This window comes from Monodon monoceros, unplaced genomic scaffold, assembly GCF_005190385.1.
Source record: "Monodon monoceros isolate NGI ecotype Baffin Bay Population unplaced genomic scaffold, NGI_Narwhal_1 Super_Scaffold_5, whole genome shotgun sequence".
NCBI classification, from domain to species: Eukaryota; Metazoa; Chordata; class Mammalia; order Artiodactyla; family Monodontidae; genus Monodon; species Monodon monoceros.
In genome coordinates this window covers 92,991,314-93,011,001 of record NW_021703782.1, presented here as the reverse complement: position 1 = coordinate 93,011,001, position 19,688 = coordinate 92,991,314, and the positions used below count along the sequence as shown (strand labels likewise).

General features: G+C 45.1%; 2 protein-coding genes across 5 annotated transcripts; one reads left to right on the top strand and one right to left on the bottom strand.

Moving 5' to 3' along the window:
- Nucleotides 1-167: 167 nt before the first annotated feature.
- Nucleotides 168-16,633, bottom strand: CUNH9orf43 (chromosome unknown C9orf43 homolog). 3 transcript variants are annotated; one of them, XM_029201415.1, is made up of 15 exons: nt 16,326-16,619; nt 14,981-15,108; nt 13,908-14,107; nt 13,654-13,804; nt 10,283-10,340; nt 8,632-8,723; nt 6,954-7,020; nt 6,042-6,196; nt 5,219-5,369; nt 4,781-4,841; nt 4,450-4,508; nt 3,931-3,991; nt 1,599-1,678; nt 853-919; nt 168-640 (listed from the first exon to the last, which is right to left on the bottom strand). In XM_029201415.1, the coding sequence occupies exons 3-15, from the start codon at nt 14,056-14,058 to the stop codon at nt 429-431; spliced, it is 1,365 nt and encodes a 454-aa protein (XP_029057248.1). In that variant the 5' UTR covers nt 14,059-14,107; nt 14,981-15,108; nt 16,326-16,619; the 3' UTR covers nt 168-428. The 3 variants fall into 3 exon arrangements, with proteins under 3 accessions (XP_029057248.1, XP_029057247.1, XP_029057246.1); XM_029201414.1 differs by lacking the exons at nt 853-919; nt 1,599-1,678; nt 3,931-3,991; nt 4,450-4,508 and having other exon boundaries at nt 16,450-16,633; XM_029201413.1 differs by lacking the exons at nt 853-919; nt 1,599-1,678; nt 3,931-3,991; nt 4,450-4,508.
- Nucleotides 16,634-16,824: 191 nt separating this feature from the next.
- POLE3 (DNA polymerase epsilon 3, accessory subunit) lies at nt 16,825-19,688 on the top strand. Of its 2 annotated transcripts, XM_029203991.1 has the most exons (5): nt 16,825-17,190; nt 17,291-17,376; nt 17,727-17,845; nt 18,118-18,316; nt 18,867-19,688. In XM_029203991.1, exons 1-4 carry the CDS (start codon nt 17,125-17,127, stop codon nt 18,288-18,290), a joined length of 444 nt encoding a protein of 147 aa, XP_029059824.1. In that variant the 5' UTR covers nt 16,825-17,124; the 3' UTR covers nt 18,291-18,316; nt 18,867-19,688. The 2 variants fall into 2 exon arrangements, with proteins under 2 accessions (XP_029059824.1, XP_029059823.1); XM_029203990.1 differs by having other exon boundaries at nt 16,827-17,190; nt 18,118-19,688.

The following is a 19,688-nucleotide window of genomic DNA, read 5'->3' as shown; positions in this document are numbered from 1 at the left end:
AGATGCCATCCTCAAAATAAACCATTTCCAGGGAATAAGAGGAAAAGCAACACAGTAGGGGTTCCCAGAGGCCAAATTCATCTTCCTGTAACTAGAAACCTTTCAGTTTCAGAGAGGAGATAAAAGTGACCCAGAAACAGAGAAATGAGTCTTTTGATAAGCAGCAGTTGTATTTAATCACTAAAATTATCCTGGCCCTAATGGAAGAGAAAGAGTCTAAGTTAGAAAGGGGTGGGGCTTTTTCTCCCTCGCTTATTTTAGAAGCAAGTAGAAGTGAATGAAGAAAACAGAATCCCTAAGGTCAGACCCCGGTAGAGGCTCCAGGAAGTAGAAGTCCCCTCTCCTTCCTGCCCTTATGTCCAAGGTCACTGTCCTCAGGAATCCAAGCAGCCTGCTCTGGAATAAGGCTGCCCCATGATGCCTTCCGCCTATGCCTCCAGAGACTCTTCACTCTGTGCCCCAGAGGGTTGGTTCTCCTCATCCTCGTCATCAGTGTCCTGCGGAATCCTCAGCAGTTTGAGCTCAGGGTTCCAGCCTGTTCTAGAAGTACTGTTTGGGGTCCTCTCTTGGGCTTCCAGCAAAATCTCCATCTGAGTCCTGATGTCCTTGTTAGTGCATTCTATTGTGGATAATTCAGGACCTAAAAAAAGACCCAGCCATTAATTGCACCTGTAGCCCTCTCCCAACTAACTGTGAAAAATCAAGAGAGAAAGGAAGGGCCGGAATGTCTTTAGGACCCTTCTGAGGGATGAGAGCTCTGCCCTCCAGGGAGGTGAACCATCCTGGTCAGCACAGGTTCAGCTCTCCCTGTCCTCAGTCACTTACTAAGGTTCCTCCACCCTAGTATCTTACTTTTCCTACCGGGGAAGGAACCCAGGTTTTTCTTAGTGCAGTTCATCTGTGGTCTCTCTGTGGAATCCTGAAATTCATACGTGTAAGGAAACTTGAATCAGGACTTTAGGAAACAAAGGGCTTTTCTAAAAGATGCTTTTCTAGGAGAAATTAATATCTAAGACAGAACAAATGCCGCCTCCTGAGATTGAAGAGAGAAGCTCGTGTCACGCATTCTTTGACCTCCAGGCTGACCAGATGAAGCCAGAACCCAGTTTCCCCCATTTCCAGCTGTCAACTAAGGGTAGATTGCCTCCAAAGGTGGCTGCCAAGAATTCCTCCCATTCCTGTATGCACATGCTGTTCTTTCCATCAAGAGATGGAGTTGATTTCCTCTCCTCTTGAATCTGGCCTAGACTTGTGATTTTTTTGACAAATAAAATGTGGCAGAAGTGATACTGTTCCAGTTCCAGGCCCATCCCTAGGAAAGTGCTTTCATGAGATTACTATGCTGTCAAGAAGCCCAAACTAGCCACATGGAGAGGCCTCATAGAAGAGAACTAAGACAGTTTGGCCAAGAGCCCCAACCCAGCCTCCAGCAGAATGTCGCTGCATGAGTGACCTTAAGCAAGACCAGAAAAACTGTCCGGTCAACCCACAGAACCATGAGAAATAGCAAACCACTATGGTTCTGCTTTGGGGTGGTTTGTTATACAGTGACAGACAACTGAAACAGCCCTAGCAGAATGGCCCTCAGACACTCTCACCTGTTTCAAGGTGCGGCCTTCTATCTTCACCTGCTGCTGCTGTTTTTTGTCACTTTCCCGACCTGGTAGAGTTCTGTGACCTAGTGACCACAAAATCAATGCAATTCTCTTCTTATTGGTATTTCATACCCCATTGTTGGACTTCTAGTTGATCCCTAGTCTACAGGTGACTCCCCATCCAGGACAATACAGAACCTTAGAGGCAGGTAAAAGGGAGTTAAGCCCTCTGAGTTCTACGTGTGATTCTGTTGACCTGGGACTGTGACCACACCTATTACAGAATTAGCGATTAAGATAAAGTCTGTATTAAAATATCCAGGATTCCTCCATGAAACCTAAGGGGCAGGTGCCTGTACATCACAGTAGCAAAAGAACCTCTAAGTCTACCTTTTCAGTCTATGAATACTGCTCTTACTTTCTTGTGCCATCCCTATGTACCTATATTGGCTTCTTAAAATGAACATCCTCCCTCCAGAAAAAACTCTAGATCTATGATTCTTTTGTATCAGATGTTTCCCCAACTAGTCCCTAAATGCACGTATTCTTTCCTTTCTCAGTTTCCCTTTCTTTAAATGAACATCTTCCAATCTGCCAGCAGAGGTATGATGGTAAAGGGAACGCTAATCAAGGACCTCCCTTGCTCGGCACTTGTGTTGGCTCCCTAACAGCACTAGTCCTCACCTTAGCCACACACTGGAAGCACTGGGGCATTCTAAAAACCACCGAGGCCTGGATACTAACACCAGAAACTCTGATTTGACAGGTCTGGGGTGCAGCCTGGGTTTTAGGTTTTTAAAAGCTCCTCAATTGATTTCAGGGCACCGTTAAGGTAGAGCATCACCGACGACCACTAAGGATAAAGATCAAACATCTCAGCAGGCTCTTCGGCCTGATTTACCTCTCTCCCTTAAACACCTGACCCCACAGCCACGTCAGACTGCTCAATGCTCCTCCCTGCAGCCATGCTCCTCCAAGATGCCTTTACCCAGCCTATTCCTGTTTCCAGGAATTCTCGTCCATACTGGGAAAACTCTCACACATATTCAAGATCCAATGCAAGAATAACCTCAGGACTTCCCTGGCAGTCCAGTGGTTAAGACTCCATGCTCCTAGGGCAGGGGGCACGGGTTCGATCCCTGGTTGGGGAACTAAGATCCTGCATGCCACACGGCGCAGCTTAAAAATTTTTTACAAAGAGAAACAAAAAATCATCTCTTTTACGAGGCCTTTCTCAGCTCAAGGAAGACAAGCCACTGCTCTAAGAACACAATTCAAAGGGCCCCCCAGTCATCCAAGCAAAGCTGCTCCTATTGGAGGCATCAGGAAGAGGAACAGAAGGCACCAGAATGAAACTCAGGGGCTGGTTATCACCCTGGATGCAGGGCTGACCTTGGACAAGTACCTCTGCCCCAGTTCTGTCTACCTCCCATGTGAAGGTCAGGAGCCTTCTTAGATCTTCACGTTAGAAGACACTTTAGGTATCAGAGAGCAGAGTGGGACGGGAGATAAACCAAGAACAGCATCCTTCTCAGGAAACATCTCACCCGAGCCCTCAGTGCCCCAGGGTTGCAGAGTGAATTCTGATGATTAAACAGTTATTTTCACTTTACAGACAGCAATGTCCAGTCTATTTAGGGCAGAAAAATCTTCCAAGGTTTAGGGGCATTCTTTCTCCCTCCCTCCCATTCTGCACTCAAGCTGAGAAACGTCAGAGGGACCAGGGCAAGTATATCCTTCAGCTCAGACATGGTAAGAACTCCAAAAAGGGGAATCTCTTATCTCTGGCATGAACACCATAGGAAAAGGATCGCCTGTCAAGAATTAGCCCCTGCCTGCTGGATGGGGCTAGATAGTGTGAGCCTCCTGAGACTTTAACCTATGGCTGAGAAGCGGCTGACTCTGCTTGCTTAGAACTCTCACGGCCCTCTGGTGAGGGACCCTGGCTCTTCCCTGCCTTACTGGCCGATGGGCCCTCAGGGCTCTTCTCTTCAATAACCTGGGCTAGCTCTTCATCCTCAAACCGCTGCCTTTACTAAAGTAGGACCTGAGGGGAAAGTGACTCTGACTCATGTTCATGGTCATCTCTCAAATCCCCATGTGAAGCAGACACCTGGACCAGCTTGCTTGCTTAGTAAATATTTGATGGAAGGATGATACATGGTAGACCAGCCAAACCAAAGCATTCCAAGGGGAATTCCGAGTGCCTGATAAAGGCAGGTCCTCAAATGATAAACGTGTTCAGCTTTTCCTGTCCTCAGCTAGGTCCTGGGATTCTGTCACTCCCAAACCCATACACTCTCCTTACCACAGCATGGGTCATAAACCATGGCACCTGAACGTTTATGCGAGTTGTTGTGGCTCCCTGGTTCACTCTTGGATTTCTTTTTAGCCTCCTGAAACCCACATGAGGGGGAACTGAATTAGGATTTTTGGAAATGAAGAAACCTTTTCAAAAGGGGTTTAAAGGGGGCTTCCCTGGTGGCGCAGTGGTTGGGAGTCTGCCTGCCGATGCAGGGGACACGGGTTTGTGCCCCGGTCTGGGAAGATCCCACATGCTGCGGAGCGCCTGGGCCCGTGAGCCATGGCCGCTGAGCCTGCGCGTCTGAAGCCTGTGCTCCACAACGGGAGAGGCCTCAACAGTGAGAGGCCCGCGTACCGCCAAAAAAAAAAAAAAAAAAAAAAAAGGGTTTAAAGGAAGGGAGTTAGTATCTATAACCATACAGGAACTTTGCATCTACAACCAGCAGACACCAGGGAGAATCCCATCTCTCATACATCCCTTCCTGCTCCAGGCATCACCCACTTGCTCGAATCCTAGCAGGTCCTGGGGGTCCCCTCGCTGCCACTCTACCTGTTTCCCAGTAGCTGTCTTCGCCTTCCTCTGCTGCTGCCACTGCTGCTTCCTGTAACCTGGTGACCAGAGAGCCAGCTCAATCCTCTTCTCCCTGACAGCTCCCACCCTTCCGTGGGGCTGCTTGCTGTGCTCTGCTACCCAATGGTGACACTCTCTCTCTGGTCAGGACCAAGCCGGGAGTGGGTGCTTTTTGAAGCTGCAGTTTTCTGAGTTCTACATGTGACCCTATAAGACTGTGGCCACAAACATGGGACCAAGATCAAGTATTAAGAAATGTGGGCTGACGGCGAATGGTACCTGGAGATCTAGCAGCACGAGAAAAACCTACCTTCTGTTGTCAGGTTGTAATATAGTTTCTTCAAATGTCCAGGATATCTCAATGCTGGTCTCTAGAGAAAAAAAAAAGAAGAAAAGCTCTACTGTAGGTCTTTCCCTTTCCCAAAATGTATCCCCAAATGCATTCATACAACTAGTCAACAAACATTTTTTGAGAAGCCAATGTGTGCAGCATTGTACCAGGGGCTCTGGAGAGGGGAAAGGTGTGGAAAGCAAAATGCAGAAGAAATAGAGAACGCTGCTCTCCTAAAACCTCTCCCTGTACATTTGCTTTCACCTACATAACAGCCCAGCCCTTCTATGGGGCCTGGATCCAGAGTGGAAGGATAGAAGAGAAAGAAGAAATAGAATGTTAACTCCTCCAGCCTTGAGGAGAGATGAGTTTGGACTTGCATACAGACTTCTTCCTCTGAGGTTCCCTAGCTCTTACTTGCAGGGTGAGGCAGTGTACAGATAAATGCATCTTAGCAGAAATGGCACCGTAAGGTCGGCTCTTTTCCAGGGGAGGTTTCTTTTTCATCATGGCCAACTGTGTCTGCATCTCCAGATAAGGTATGGTTTTTCCTTTATCCAGCAAGAGGCTGCAAGGAACAGAGACAGCAGAAAGTCAGCAACAGCTCTTCTTGGCTGAGGAGAAAGAGATGAAAAGGCTCCAAATTTGAAGACATGTCCACTCTGGGCCTTAAAAGGCCTGTACCAACAGGTGCTCATTCGGTAATGGCTTTGAGATGCAAGTATGATAATTGTAGCTGAATGGATTAAGTGTTTACTATATGTCAGGCTCATGTGTTTTATACCACTGAATCGTTACCACACCCTAAGGACAGGTATTATTATCCTCATTTTTAAAATGAGGAAAATGAAGATGAAAGATGCTAACTAAATAGTCAAAATTCACAAAGGCGGTAAATTTCAATACAAAATTCAAAGGTTGTCTCGCTCCAAACCACACATCCATTCTGCCTCCCACTTACCCGTAACTCATCTACAGAAAGAAGAGTATGTCTACCTCCCAGTGGAGGTTTAAATGAGAGAAGATACGCAGTGTGCACAGGGCCTGGCAGATGTAAGTGTACTTAATAAATGGGGGTGATTACTGTCATCACTGCACACTAAGTCCAAGAACTCAGTGAGCAAGAAGGGTGGCAGTTTTCTCCCCTCCCTCCTCAGAAAGAGCACACTGCTTAGACCCTTCTCAGCTTCTGAAGAAAAGAAGACGCTCTGCTTCTCCCACAGGCTTACATGGTACTTACTCCTTCAGTAGATCCTGAGGTAACATGTCATACTGGTTCCATAAAGGTACACGTTCTGAACTTAGTTCTTCAAACAAGTGTACTAGGGAGGGAGGTGGCACAATCATCCCTGGAAGTCCCAACTGTGCTTCTGTGTCCCGAGATGACTTGTGTTTCTGGAAGAGAAATGATGGAAAGAACTCGCTGAAGCGCTCTCTTCAATGCCACTTTGTCCCATCAGCATTCCAGCTTCCCGGTACAACGCTGCCACGGGAAACTCTTGTTTCCAGACCTACTCCAGCATCCTCACCTCCTCTACACTACCAGACCCACCACATTTTCCCCAATCTGGCTCTTCAATCCTACTGTTGAATTCAGAAAATACGAGGATTAGCTGTTTTGTGTCATTTTTTTCCCCAAAAGGTTCTGAACAAATACTTATTGGCCAACTATGTGCCAGGCATAGGGCTAGGGCTGGGGATTCAGCAACAAACAAAATGGGCCAAGACACTATTCTCCTGGACATAGCAACCTGCCAGCTCTGTGACTTACCCAAGGCTACATTTACCCAATAAATGGCAGAATTAGAATTAGAAGCACAGGTCCATTATAACTTCTAGTCTGTTGAAATTCTATTCCCATCACAATGAAAATTAGCTTTTAATCAACCAAAAATTCCCTCTGAATACCCAACAGTTCCTCCTAACATCTCTTCAAGGTGTTCTTTTACCTTCCTACAAGGAGGAGGTAGGGGAAAAGAGTCTCAGAGTAGAAGATGGTTTGGTAATTATTCCTTCCTTAAGAGGGGTTTTCTTTGGCAGATTTTGTTCGTTTAAAGAGAGAATGGGGGGATGGGGAAGATACCTGAAAGGAAAACAAAAATAAACTCTGCAGAGTAATATCATGAAGGTTTGGCCAAAACAGCAAACTTACCCCTGTAGATTTCTTTCTTTTCATCTCCCCATCCTGGCTGCGAATAATATGCTTCTTCTCAGCTGGACTTGAAATAAGAATAACCACAACTTATTCCCAGACATCTTAAACAGAAACATCAGGGATACGTATGAATGATGAACATGAAGATTTCCATCCTCCATTCAGTACTCTAAGGCGGCTGGCTGGGAAGCCAGGGGTACCTGCTTCCCAGAGGCTGCTAAAAACAAGAACCCCACCCCCACCTCGCCCTCACATCTGAACTAGGTTCCCCACCGTTCTCTCATACAATCCAGTTACTTACTTTCATAGTATTCATCCAAATTAGTAATTATATACTTAGGTGCAGCAATGTCTATAATGTCTGAATCCCACCACCACTGTAAGACTCCAGGAGGAAGGGACAAAGTATTTAGTTCTCCACTGAATTCCACTGCTTAGCACAGAGGTGCTCAAATATTTTTTGCTCTGTCATCTCCCTCCTCCTTCTTGCCTGGAACACAGATATGATGGCTGAAGCTCTAGCAGTCAGCTTAGACTTTGAAAGGCCCTAGAAAGCACCTAAGAAGATGGAAGCCATGGACTAAGGATGATGACCCAAAAAGCTAGAAGGAGCTCTGGCTTCTGGTTACCTCATGGAGCTGACATACTAGCCCCGGCCCACCCAACTCTGGGCTTCTTTTACATGAAAGGAAATAAATCCTTAGGGGTTTCTTGTTTACACCATATATATTCACACACAAAATGCATATAAAGAAGCATACACAGGAATTTTTTAAAGAAAATAAAGTCTCATCATCTCTAAACAGTCACTCAAAAAGAATCTGAAAGCCTCAGCAGTCACGAAAGAAAAACCAATTTCTTCCAATGATTGCCAATATTAGCAAGCCTTTGGACCTTCGCCAAATGATCTTTGTCACGCTTGCTTTGTACACAAGCTCTATATATATGCTATTTATTTTGTACCAGTGTGCTAGTCCTTAGGGTTGAGACCAAAGATTCACAGCCTTCACTGAAAACTTTTTTACTAGTTGCTGATGGCTAATAAGAAAAACTGATAGTCAGAAGGCATTTGTTTCTTAATCAAACCTCACAAATACATTAGGCCCTATCTTGTATGCTATTTACTGTCAGGTAGAATTTTATGTAGAAAACTCCCAAAGCATGAATCTCAAAGTGTACTAACAAGAATTCCAGTGTAGCAAGAGGCAAATACAAGAGACCATAGCCTTCTGCTCTGCTTGACCTCCTGCTTCTTGCAATGAGGTAGCTAAAAGCGAGGTTACAGGGGACTTCCCTGGTGGCACAGTGGTTAAGAATCTACCTGCCAATGCTGGGGACACGGGTTCGATCCCTGGTCCGGGAAGATCCCACATGCCGTGGAGCACCTAAGCCCGTGCGCCACAACTTCTGAGCCTGTGCCCTAGAGCCAGTGCTCCCCAACAAGAGAAGCCATCACAGTGAGAAGCCCACACACCGCAATGAAGAGCAGCCCCCGCTTGCCACAACTAGAGAAAACCCACACGCAGCAACGAAGACCCAACACAGCCAAAAATTAATTAATTGATTAATTTTAAAAAAGAAAAAAAAAAGTCACAGAGAGAAGATCTGTAGAGGACGATAGGCATTTGTAGAACACAAGAGTTGAAGACTCCCAAGTTCTCGACATGATACTCACCTCATATGCTTCTCTGGGATCCAAATTACATCCATATTTCCTACATCTTGAGGACAAGGAAGTTGTGTCTCATTCAAATTTAGCACTGATAGCTAAGAGAAAGATATAAAGCCTGTGTATGTACCGGGATAAGGACTGAATCATCATGCTAACCAAAAGGTATGGTGGTTCAGAAGATGGTAAGAAAAAAACATTTCCGATCCCCAAAATATCTTCATACTGCTCCTCCGAGAAACTAGGTATCAGTAAAGGTACTCTGCAAGAGTGAGCACTGGTAAGTGTATAGTGTCCCCTGTCTCCCTGCCACATTAGGGTAGCATTTAGCAACTCCCAACCCCACCTCATAGGAGGATACCTTGGGGCTTACCTAAGGGAACACTACTCATTCTGCCCACTGCACTACAGAGACTTAGATCCCCTGCAGATAAAACAACACAGTCTGGGAGCAGGGAGAGAACCGATAGAGGCAGAAGAAAGTTTTCTACTTTTACAGCCTGTCTACAATTATAAGCATCTACATAAAAGTTAAAGTCATAAATTTTTTCACATTTCACTATTTAGGATCCTAGATTTAAAAGGAAATCTTATAAATCATCTATTCTATACCTCTGGCAGGATTCAGGCAGGGAAAAAAAAAACTATTAAAAATAAGGTTGTCCCCATGAAAAGGAACTAACTGGCTTGGGGGAACAGAGAAGACCTTTTTTGCACCATAAACCCTTTTATGCATTTTGAATTTAGAACCATGCGCGCGTATTATCCTAGACAATTAACTTAAAACTAATTGAATCTAACCCTCTCGTTCTGAAGAGGTCAAAGAGGTAAGTGATTTGTACATTCATCTTTTCAAACCCATCTACCCTCTCTTGGTCCCTTACCCTTACTCTCCACCACATGAAAAGTGAAGGATCTTATGGGAAAAATATAAGACATCCAGTAGGACTGCAAAAAATAGTAAATCTCTATTGTAGACAATTAGAAGGGTTTTTCCCTTCTTAAAATTTAGCTCTTCTCCTAACTAGCTGTGCTTCAGCAAATCACTTCCTATCTGGGCCTCAGTTTCCTCAACTGTAAGATATATGAGATAGACCATAGCAATATTCTTCAAACTGCAGCTGCAACTTATTCATAGGTCACGAAATCAAATTTTGTGAATCACAGCCTACACGGTTTTAAAATGAAATAGAACAGGATAGAAAACTTCAGAGTATATCGCTCATAGTTACGGTAAAGACTGTTCCATGATATTTTGTTGTAAAGTGTATCTCTTACCATAGGTCATAGCTAAAAAACTCTGAAAGTCATGAGTGTAGACGATCTTGAGGCTTATTTTAGATCTGACTTTCCGGCATTCTAATTTCCCTGTATTATGAGATGACAGTGTCTACTTAGTAGCTGAACATGCTCTATGCAGGACAGAGATAGGAAATTCTCACCTATGCCAAACTACCTCAAATCAATCTCTAAAAACAGTATAACATGTAAAGGCATCAGCACAGAGCCCAGCACACAGTAAGGGCCCAATATTAGATAGTGATCATCATCATTATTCAGATTATAGTCCTCCTGAACGTTAAATAAAGGCAAATGTTTTATTCCCACTAGTAAAGAGAAAATGCTGAGGAAGTACCTTTTTTAATCTGTGACTTACTTTGGGAGATCTGTTAGTACGGTGTATTAAGTCTCTGTCAGGTAAATCCTTCCAAGGCCTAAAAAATGAGTTTCCAACCATGAAACAGAGTCACAAAAGACTTAAGTGGAATGATAAAATTAGTGCTATGAGGAAAAGCCTCTTACTTATATACAGAAACCCTTGGGCTTAATTCCTACCAAATGAATGTAGGGTCTCAGCATCGCCTTAAGTTTCGTTTGTTTTTCCTGGAACAGCTTCCAGACGTTGCACATTGCAAACACTTCACAACGATTTGTTGCATCAAACTGAATTCATAGCCTATGTGCTTCTCTCTCCAACTACAGATAGTTGCATCACCATCGATAAAAATTTATTAAGTTACTTTGATGTAGATGTTCAAAAACATGCTAAACAAAATGTGGCACAGACATACAATGGACTATTTTTCAACCTTAAAAAGGAATGAAATTCTGAAAAATGTGACAACAGGAGGAAGCTTGAAAACATTATGCAAGGTGAAATAAGCTAGACACAAAAGGACAAACATTGTATGACTCCACTTATATGAGGTACCTAGAATAGGCAAATGCATAGAGACAAAAAAAATTGAATAGAGATTACCAGGGGCCACAGGGAGGAGGGAAAGGGGAGTTATTGTTTAATGGGCACAGAGTTTCTGTTTGAGATGATGAAAAAGTTCTAGAAGGGGATAGTGGCAATAGTTGCACAAGACTGTTGAGTGTACTTGATGCTACTGTACACTTAAAAATGGTTAAGGGCTTCCCTGGTGGTGCAGTGGTTAAGAATCCGCCTGCCAATTCAGGGGACATGGGTTCAAGCCCTGGTCCGGGAAGATCCCACATGCCACGGAGCAACTAAGCCTGTGCACCACAACTACTGAGCCCGCGTGCCACAAATAGAAGCCACCGCAGTGAGAAGCCCGCACACCACGCAGCAACGAAGACCCAATGCAACCAAAAATAAATAATTTTTTTTTAAAAAGTAGTTAAAATGGTCAATTTTACGTTATGTATATTTACCACAGTAAAAAAAAGAATATCAACCCTTTATATTTTCATATCATTTGTTATTTTATTTTTTTAAAAACATGTTAAATGTATAAATGAATGAATATTGCAAAGAGGTGTAAGATAAAGACCTGACTCCTTGGCCTGATTTATCAAGTCCTCCGAGACACAGGCCCCTACTTTTTACTCCAGCTCCCCAGCCTCATCTCTGACCATTCCTGCTCTCTGTTCTAGACACAATGAGCTACTTTCCTGATATGTAAACAATTTCCTCTTGCCTCCAGGCCTTTGCATGTGCTATAGTCTAGAACTCTCTTCCCATGCATCACCCACCTATAAGCCCCACTTTACTAGGCTGCTCTGCTTTCAGGTCTAGGCACAGATGTCATCTGTACAGAAGACAGTGCCCTGGGCTAGGAGCCCTACCTGTGTGCTTCCACATACCAAAGGGGCACTCCTCTCACCACACACATCACATTGAATGGTTCTTTGTCTCCCCAACTAGGCTGAAAGCCCCTTGGAGGTAAAGACCGTATCTTGTTTACCATAATATCCCCAGCACACAACAAAGTGACCCCACTAAGATATGTTTCTGAATTCAATGAGCAACTAAGCAAATGATGTCATAGTCTGCTTTGACAGGCCCTGACTGCAAGAAGCCACCATTTTCTCAGCGTTCAAGTCTCAGAAAACCAGAAAGTAGTCCTACCCTCTCCTATACTACCTTTTAGCCTAACAGAACTCATCAAGCACTGCTTAAATCAAACAGGAATAAGAAACCACTATAAGGGCCCCCATTAGTGTTTTGATTCCAGGCAACAGGGCCTTTGAATTTTAAGTCTACGTTTTCCACAGACACACGTCCCTTAGTTTCCAACATCAGCAAGCTCTAACTGGGCGCCTAGACTCTGCAGGAGATTCAAAAGGAAACCACTGCTTCTGCCTTCGAGAGCTTACAAATAATTTCATACCTAAAAATAAAAGATAAGAAAAACAGCATATATGGACACAGTTTTCTCAAGACCCACAGAAGCTGATGAGATCCTCCCTGTTATGAGCTGAACTGTGTTCCCCAAAATTCTTATGTTGAAGTCCTAACCCCCAGTATCTCAGAATGTGACTGTATTTGGGGACTTCCCTGTGGTCCACTGGGTAAGACTCCAAGCTCATAATGCAGGGGGCCCAGGTTCGATCCCTGGTCGGGGAACTAGATCCTGCATGCATGCCGCAACCAAGAGTCCACATGCCACAACTACACAAGTCTGTGTGCTGCAACGAAGATCCTGTGTGCCACAACTAAGACCCAGCACAGCCAAAAAAAAGTTAAAAAAAAAGAATTTGACTATATTTGGAGATAGGGATTTTAAGGAGATAATTAAGGTAAAATGAGGTCATATAGGTGGGCCCTAATCCAATATGACTGGTGTGCTTGTAGGAAGAGATCAGTACACAGACACACACAGAAGGAAGACAATGTTAAGATACAAGGAGAAGATGGCCACCTACAAGCCAAGGAGAGAGGGTTCAGAAGAAAACAACTCTGCCAGTACCTTAATCTTGGACTTCTATCCTCTAGAACTGTGAGAAAATAAATTTCTGTTGTTTAATCCACAGCCTATAGTACATTTTTTATGGTAACCATAGAAAACTAATACATCCTCCCCTCTTTTAACCAACTCCTACAAGACAAGTAAGAATACTTTCTTGGACTTCCCTGGTGGCACAGTGGTTAAGAATCCGCCTGCCAATGCAGGGGACACGGGTTCGAGCCCTGGCCCGGGAAGATCCCACATGCCGTGGAGCAACTAAGCCCGTGCACCACAACTACTGAGCCTGCACTCTAGAGCCCACAAGCCACAACTACTGAGCCCACGTACCACAACTACTGAAGCCCGCGTGCCTAGGGCCCATGCTCTGCAACAAGAGAAGCCACCGCAATGAGAAGCCCATGCACCGCAACGAAGAGTAGCCCTGCTCGACGCAACCAGAGAAAAGCCCAAGCATAGCAACGAAGACCCAATGCAGCCAAACATAAATAAATAAATAATTTTTTAAAAAAAAATTAAAAAGAACACTTTCTTTCTGTTTCCCACTAACTATTCATCACTCCTTTAAGTGAGGGTTTGTTTGGGGGTTTTTTTGCCACGCCATGCAGCTTGAGGAATCTCACCTCCCCGACCAGGGATTGAACCCGGGCCACAGCAGTGAAAGAGCCGAGTCCTAACCACTGGACCACCAGGGAACTCCCATTAATGTTTCGTTTTTAATCTAGCTTTCTCAAAGTCTACTGCATGAGCAAAGGAAGTTAACCCAGAATTTTGAGGTCATAAGCCCTTTAAGGAAGATTCCATGATAATTTACCTGCGTTGAAATTTGGAGTAAAACTTTGAACGTTGAGACAATAAAGAGTGAGCCTTGGGTAAGGTAAATCCTGATGAATAACCACAAGCAAGTCTCTTGGCCTGGAAGCAGGAATCTGCGATGTTTACAATGGTGAGCACTGGGAGTCTGTCTGAAAGACCAGACCAGAGGAAAACATGTAACATGTCAAAAGGGAGCCAAACAGAAACAATTCAAGGATCTTGTACGGAAGGAGACAGGGATGGTTAATTCACCTTCAGCATCCGGAGGAGATTTGCGGGAGGAGTCCAGAATTCGAGGGTGGCCCCTCTCAATTCGGCGGAGAGTTGCCCAGCATTCTGGATGCTGACAAACAGCCAGGTCACAGGTAGTTTCATCCCACTGGCTTTTATCTGGCAAGTCCATAGCTACAAATGGTTTAGGACAAAAGCCAATCTTGCAGCTTTCTAGCCCTCTGGAAAAACAATCACCACATAATTAGGGAATACTATACATTAGCCATGCAGTCCAGATATTAATTTGCACTCAAAGCGTGAAATATTTGTTGAACCATATAAATGGTGGTCACAGGATAATTAGGAATTGGGTAACAAGCAAGCATGAAATTATCTCAGCATGGAGTAGAGTAATAAGAGTTTGGGTTCAGACTGACTCCAGAAGGTCTCCTAACTGACCATTTAAATTAATAACTGAGTGACCTGAGATTTAACCAATCTGCGCTTCAGTCTCCTCAGCTGCAAAATGAGGATAAGTCTATTTCACAGGATCACCACAACAATTAATTAATGGACATTAAAAGTTCTGGCACAGGGCTTCCCTGGTGGCGCAGTGGTTGGGAGTCCGCCTGCCAATGCAGGGGACACGGGTTCGTGCCCCAGTCCGGGAAGATCCCACATGTCGCGCAGTGGCTGGGCCCGTGAGCCATGGCCGCTGACCCTGCGCGTCCGGAGCCTGTGCTCCACAAGGGGAGAGGCTACAACAGTGAGAAGCCCACGTACCGCAAAAAAAAAAAAAAAAAGAGAGAGAGAGGAAAAAAGTTCTGGCATATAATTCAAAATAAATATTAGCATCCTTTCCTTTTCCCCTTCATTAATCATTAGGGAGAAGATGCCACCATCTCCAAAAAGCCTTATCAAATTATAAGTAATGTACATAGCACTTGAGTATCCTCAGATTTTGTTATACACAGGGGCTCCTGGAACCAATCCTCTGTGGATACTGAGCGACGGCTGAGTCACAGAAGTGCTTTAAATGGCTCAAACTTTTGGAAGAGATGCTTCAATTTTCAGTATGCTCCAGTTCTCACTCAGGCGGCTAAAATACCCACCAGAAATGAATGGGTTTGCTCAAACAGCAAATCAGTCGACCCACAGTTGCATCAGAAGCCACTGGCTTTTCATTTACTGGCTGTATGCTCTTGGGCAAGTTACTTCACCTCCCTCAGCCTGTTTCCTCCTATAAAGTAGAGAAGGGGAAATCCCTAAGTAGCATCATAGAAGCATTAAATAAGATAATGTACTTTTATGTATAATATACAACAGGTGCTCAATAAATGTTATCTTTCTCTCTCTAGAAATGTTTTAGGCAATCAGTACCACCTGATCCCTAATAACTTTTTAAAGACAGTGTCCATTTCTTTTTTCTTTTACTCAACACATTTATTGACTACCAAATATGTGAGGGGACCTGTTATGGGCATAGAGAACAATAAAGAACAAAATAAGTTCCTGTTCTAAAGTGCTTATAATTTAAACCAAAGATAGCAAACTATTGGCCTGGGATTGCACCTGGCCTATGATTTGTTTTGTTTGGCCTGCACTTTGAGCCATTACGCAAAGATGAAAATAGTCCATAACGTCCAGATTGCTGGCTCCTCTTAAAAATTAAAATATCTAACAACACAGGGGCCCAATTCCAACTAGATAGCAACTGGCTGGAGCTGAGCACTTCCTGACATCTTTAAACCAGGTGTATTCTAGCCAAGTTGACAGTTCTCCCACCAAACCCTATAATCTCTAACTGAAGCAGTTTCAGTTGCCATTTATCATCTCATTTGCTGTTGTTTTTTTTTATAATAGGGAAATATTTCTCCGTGTTCATGTCACTGTCAAAAACAGGAAAACTATGGGTGACCTGAGACAGCAGGTTTCAAGAAAAAAAAGCGTTTCTGCTTTGCGGGAGTGAGGACAATTGCTACAAATGTAATAGGAAAATCGTAGAACTCAAAAAGCCACTGCAGGGACTTCCCCGGCAGTGGTTAAGAATCCGCCTGCCAATACAGGGGACACGGGTTCGAGCCCTGGTCAGGGAAGGTCTCACATGCCGCAGAGCAACTAAGCCTGTGCGCCACAACTACTGAGCCTGTGCTCTAGAGCCCATGAACCACAACTACTGACGCCCACACTAGAGCCCACACTCGTGCTCCGCAACGAGAACCACAACTAGAGAAAGCCCGCGTGTAGCAATGAAGACCCAACGCAGCCAAAAATAAATAAATAATTTTTTTTAAAAAGCCACTGCAAAACCATGGAAATGTTTTTTTACTAGGAAAGATGCACGATAAACAATTCGATGAACTAAAAAGCAAATACAATTGTAAGAGGGTTTGTTTTTGAATGCGAATATAATGTTACATTATTCTTACAACCGGCTGCGTGTTGCCCTTTTGTTACCTGACCAGCCCGAATTGAGCCCCGAGGTCTAGTCATGCCCATCTCTATGTCGCCAGCCCTAGCACGGTGCTGGCAAAGTAGTGTGCGTTAAAAAAAAATTTTAGGTAATAGTTTTTCTTAATACCATTACAAGGTCGAGAGGGCTAAAAACATTAGAGGTGGCCATTTGCGCCGGCAGAATTGAAAAAAGATTTCCCGCTTCGTTCCGGAAAAGGGAAGTGGGAGAATGCGGCCTTGGAAGGCCGCGCTTCCGCGAAACCAAAGCGGAAGCCAAGCGGCCTAAGCCCACAGAAAAACGCCACTCTTCGACCCGCGGTGAAGTGAACGATGGGCCCAGCCTCTCATCGGGAGGAGCCCCGCCCCACCAGCTCAGTCCACGCCTCCGTCTCCCACGCTAGCCACCAGGCTGCGACGTCGCCAGGCAGCAGCGCAGAGCACTATGGGAAAGGGACGGAAACCCAGTGAGCCATACTTCATTTACTAAGAAAGTTCCAGAGACGGTGGTGGCGTGAAGCAGAGAAACGAGCCTGGGAAGGGACGCCAGGTGCCGGTGAGGCCGGACGGAAATCCCTCGAGCCAAAACCATGGCAGCGTGCAAAGCTCGGAAGCACCAGCCACTGGAGGCGGAAGCTGGGCTGGAGGAGGAGGAAGGTTATGGCGCGCGGGGCACTGTGGGACACTGTGTGGGCAACGCGGGGCGCGACGGAAGCCTCGTTGGGTCAGACCGTGGCGACGCGGGAAGTCCGGACGCTGTAGCTGCCTGAAGAGGAGGTCCGAGGCCTGGGCCCCGGCCGCGGCAATGGCGGAGAGGCCCGAGGACCTAAACCTGCCCAATGCCGTCATCACCAGGATCATCAAGGAGGCGGTGAGCAGCTCCGGCTGGCGGACGGGCCAGGGGCGGACGAGCGGGCAGGGGAAAACAGGTCCTGGGCCGATGGCTTTGCTCACCCGCGCTTTTCTCACAGCTCCCGGACGGTGTCAGCATCTCCAAGGAGGCCCGGAGCGCCATCTCCCGCGCCGCCAGCGTCTTCGTGCTGTACGCCACATCCTGGTGAGGCGGACAGAGCTAGCCAGAGCTTAGCTGGGCATAAGGCGTAAAGAGACCCCCCCACACACACACTGGTTCGGAGTTCGTGGCCTGGAGCCCGCAAACTCCAGGAATTATGTTCTACCTCAGTGGAGGGAGGTTCAGAGCCCTCGTCCAGGTCTTGCAATCTCTGAAACAAAATAAGAAAACAGTAACTTTGCTTTAACCCTTTTGTACAGGTAAGGGAGGGACTTACCGTGTCACCAAAATCCGTGCATGCAGGATTTCTCGTGCCACTTCTGGGTGCTCCTTTTCCCACCCACTCCGTACGCGGCAAGAGGGCATCTGACAGCCCTTAATCTTTCTTCTTTCAGTGCCAACAACTTCGCGATGAAAGGGAAACGCAAGACACTGAATGCCAGCGATGTGCTCTCCGCCATGGAGGAGATGGAGTTTCAGCGGTTCGTGACCCCGTTAAAAGAAGCTCTGGAAGGTAACTACCCTTTCGTTTTCTCATCCAAGTAGATGTTCATCCTGTATGATCTGCTCACCTGGCCCTAAGTCTTTATCAGCTGGGGTGCCTTTAAGTCTGGTAAGCAAAGTATTGGATGCGACTCCGATGGCAGGCACCACCGCATAACTGTTTGTGGTGCTGGGCGGGTTATTTTTCCTTCTGTGCCTCAGCTTTTCCAATTATGCAGTGGAGTTAGCTGCTGCAGTCTGGTTCAGCCTTGCCTCCTAACTCCCTCCCCTTCATCCTTACAGCTTACAGGAGGGAGCAAAAAGGCAAGAAGGAAGCTTCAGAGCAAAAGAAGAAGGACAAAGACAAAAAAACAGATTCAGAAGAGCAAGACAAGAGCAGGGATGAGGACAACGATGAAGATGAGGAAAGGCTGGAGGAAGAAGAACAGAATGAAGAGGAGGAAGTGGACAACTGAGAGGATGGGGAGACGCAGCTCGGAAGGTACCACTCTGAAACGCCGTACACGTTTGTGTGAAGCATTTTCGTGCTGGGCAGAGTAGTCTTAGGCAGAAGATCGAGATAAAAACTGAATTATCATCAGAATTATCATCAAAACCAGCGCTTCCCAGACTCGGAGCATCTGAGTAGCGGAATCCTGTTTTGCTTAATCAGTCTCAAGGTTATGACTTTTTGGCAAGAGAGATTCTGAACAGCTAATTTAATTGGTCAATTTGATCTCTCTTGTTTACTTACACGTATAGTTAGGCAGCTGTTGATCCCCAGTTCCCTCCCCACCCCCCAAAAAAGTAATAATAACTTCCATGCTGCCGACTGTGTTCCAGATCACAGAGGCAGTCAAGGCTCAGGAAAAATTGGGGTTTGATCATGGTCAGCCTATTCGATTGTACAGTATTTGGCAATACTAGCTTATTTCAGGTGATCAGAATGGCTTAGCTTTAGGAAATTACTATAAGGGTTCGAGAGAACAATGAAATCTTTTCTATTGTTTCCTCACTTGACAGTAACATTAACTGAATTTTGATTTCTACAGACTCACTTGGCTTGGACCCCTTCTGTATTGCCTATAGGCATGTTACCTGCTTGGGTGGCTATGTTCTCGGCACATAACGCTTTTAAATCAACAGAGTAGAATTAGTCAGGTAAGGTTGCCAACGTCTTACTCTTGTAAAACAGATGGTTTAGTCTTAAATGCACCTCACTGCCTGCGACTGTACAGCTTCAGGATTTGTTGTCACCTCCTGGAAGGTATAAAATTCCAGGCTTTCTCTTCTTGTAGTCCATCTCCTAGACCTGTGACTTGGCTTTTCATTATTCCAATTCATGACAAGTTCCAGACTTTATTTCTTCTAGGCACAACTTTCTCCCTCTGTGCTTCTCACCTTCTGTCTCTGTTCTGCCTCTCCTCTGCTCCCCATTCCCACTTTCTCTGTCCCTCTTTTTCTCACTTCTCCCAATCCAGGAACTTGGATGACCTGCTTAATATCCCAAAGTGTGGTTTCCTCTGATTCGCTAGTTCTAATCTCATGTCTTGTAAAAATGATTTTGTAAACCTCTCTGAACCATAAGGGAAATCTGATGGTGCTCAGGAATCTAATTCCTCCCCTAACCCATCCCCTTTAACTGCTTCTGAAGTATCTCTGTTAACCTTTCCTAGTTTTCTTCTCTTTCCATTTGGTGCTTCGAGCACTTTTTTGTTCGTCTCTAAGTTGAGTGCTTGGAGGTTGAAAGGTAGTGAAATGTAGTGTGACAGTGTTAATTTGTTAAATGAATACAGTGGCAAGTTTGTTGATAAATGAGTGAAGAATATTGAGAAAATTATAATGCTTTGTATAAATAAAAATTCCTGTTAAAA